The 2,543-nt window shown below is 37.2% G+C and overlaps 1 protein-coding gene across 1 annotated transcript in view; it reads right to left on the bottom strand.

The window, feature by feature from the left end:
* Positions 1 to 975: 975 nt before the first annotated feature.
* Positions 976 to 2,543, bottom strand: part of LOC117109120 (ficolin-2-like) — a 5,986-nt gene continuing 4,418 nt past the window's right edge. The window contains exons 3-4 of the mRNA XM_033251366.1: positions 1,927 to 2,191; positions 976 to 1,446 (exon numbers count right to left, since the gene is read on the bottom strand). Coding sequence (XP_033107257.1) covers positions 1,199 to 1,446; positions 1,927 to 2,191 — 513 coding nt within the window. The 3' untranslated portion in view covers positions 976 to 1,198. The remainder of the gene's footprint in view (positions 1,447 to 1,926; positions 2,192 to 2,543) is intronic.

Raw genomic sequence — 2,543 nt, 5'->3', positions numbered from 1 at the left:
GGGAGGGGCAATGGAGGCCCAATGATTAGGTGTGGGGGAGGGGGTGCAAGCTCTCAAAATAAGGTGATTTTAACTACTTAAACGTACCCCTCCCCTGCACACCCATACGTCACTGACGATAACAGCTTCATAAACTGAAATAAAACGTGGCCTATACACATGTAATAATGATCCTGTTATTCAATTGTATTGCTGAAAGGAATAAAATAGAAATAAATATTAAAAATAATAACAGTTACCGTATACAATGTGTCATGTGTCATTAGGTTAAACAAATACAATCAAAACGGACGCGCAAAGGGAATATTAATTCTTCATCTGTGACGTTTCTGTCATCGGATATAGATAACTTAAATAACTGTCATTTTATTATATTTCAATTGTTTGGATTTCGTTATGCAAACTTACAATTGAGTACGTTACATCGCTTGTGCTTTTAAATCATCAATTTATATAACTATCTTATTTAACAACAAGTTAAACAAAAACCATCTCATTCTGTTGAACAGCCTACCTCCCATAGAGTACGGTGTTTATTTTTGGCAAGAAGACTACATACCTTAGGTATGTTGAATCATCTAGAAATAAGTAACTCCATGGTCGAATTAGCTTGCTGCTGTGTGATCCAGACCCTCTTTGTTCATTGATGCTGTTTTAGTCTGCATTTATGAATAAGTATTTTTTTACTTTGAAACAAAATGTGTTACCCGTTTGAAATTGTGAAGGCTCGAATTCATGTGTTTGCGATCTTCTGCGGTCGTAAAAAATATCAGCTCCGAATTAGAAGTTAGCTCCCAATTCGTGGTTTTTAAAACCGATTGGCCAAAAGTTTTTTTTTTTTTATTTGAACGCAAACCAAGAGCCGGGGTAGGTTCAAACGAAATAATAATGTACAAACACATTTTAAAAAAAGTACATTTTTAAAGTTGTGCTACTTTATCAGTTTTATAATATAAAAAAAAATGACCACAGGTCAGGTGTTGAAAATTTACAGTGTTTTAATGGCGTTTTTACAACAGTGGGAACACGGCATTACCTTCGCTTCAATCTAAATGAGACTAGGATAAGAAGTTCAACAAATAACGCATTGTTTGAGGTAGGACTCAAAAGACAACAAGCAAAACTTCAGAACCGCTTCCTCATGTAAATCCGCTCCAGTTACGTCACCAATGTTAGATATGCTGTATAGTCTTTAAAATTAAGAGCTTGGTCGTAATTTCATGGAAACTTTCTTCAAAGAATAATTCTCGCCCTTCCATTTATACCATACGATTCCTTTGTACGGTTGCTCATTGCGTCCTCCCAAGTAGCGTCCGTTCAGGTTGGCTGTTCCACACTGGTTGTACCACCACCCACCACCTTGTTCTTCGGCACAGTTTCGCCCACCGTTATTGTTACGATCCTTTGCAGAAAATGGACAATTGCCGTGGTAAGCAAACGAATCTCCTGCGAATACAATTATGTTCATGTTAGGAAAAAGTAATAAATACATTTCTAAACCAATGAGCACACATCACAATTAATATTTGACTTGAATCCAAAATAATAGGCAACAATAGGCATACATTTTTAAAATGAACCAATAGTGAAAAGCATTAAATAAACATTATATTTGTTCACCGATAAGTTTGACATATAATACTAGTATCGATAGTGTTAAATAAACTCCAAAGAGATTAATAGGCCTACAACCATCGTGATTTTTTTTATATTGAACTTTAATTTGTTTATCTTCGGGGATTTCTTTACACAACGCCGATTTTGTTTTGTTTCGTCTCTATGTTTACAGTGGCGGATTCTTGGGGTCAGGTAGTCTGAGCGTGACATTTCTGGTCATCTAGGAGTGCTCATTTCCTTAACTCAGCCCCAATCATGGTGAGACTGAGGTAGTATCTGTGAAAGACCCCTATAAATTTGCATGCTTACCTGCAGTGCCGCCAGCATATTCTCCTAGTGTAAGTCGGAATTTTTCCGTGTGGTCACCGACATAAAAATTTGTATAAGTAGCAAATACTTCGTTTTCCTCAAAATCTTCCAGATCTATTCGAAGCTCGTACTCATCCTGTGACGTCAGGCGGTGAAGATTGTCATTTCCAAGCCAGAACTCTGCCTCGACATTACCAAAACCTCTTCGATAACTGCCGTATCCACGGTAGAAATTTATCATCCCATCCAAACGACGTTGAAACACCTATTAAAATCAACCAATTCGATATTATTAATTTTATAATATTAGGTCATCTACTCTCTCTGACATTCTGCAGCACCGTGAATAATAAAAAAAATCATAATAGTATTCCACAAGTCTGGTACAGGGGTGGCGCCAGCGAGGGGGGGGGGCCGTCGGGGAAAAAATGCACAATTTGTATACACAATTCACATACACAATTATATGTAGGCCTATTTTCTACATATTAATAGACTCTAAATTTGATTAAATAAGCCTTTAAAACCCCTTTATTGTCAAACTTTTCGGGGTCTTCGCCCCCTGGACCACTTTCGAAGCCTTTTAATCGAAGCTCGACCACGCCCACTTTCCTATC

Source organism: Anneissia japonica, unplaced genomic scaffold, assembly GCF_011630105.1.
Source record: "Anneissia japonica isolate Jap-2015-1 unplaced genomic scaffold, ASM1163010v1 scaffold288023_len281633_cov177, whole genome shotgun sequence".
In the NCBI taxonomy this organism is placed as follows: Eukaryota; Metazoa; Echinodermata; class Crinoidea; order Comatulida; family Comatulidae; genus Anneissia; species Anneissia japonica.
Note: the sequence above shows the minus strand (reverse complement) of the source record. Positions and strands in the feature narration are given on the sequence as shown.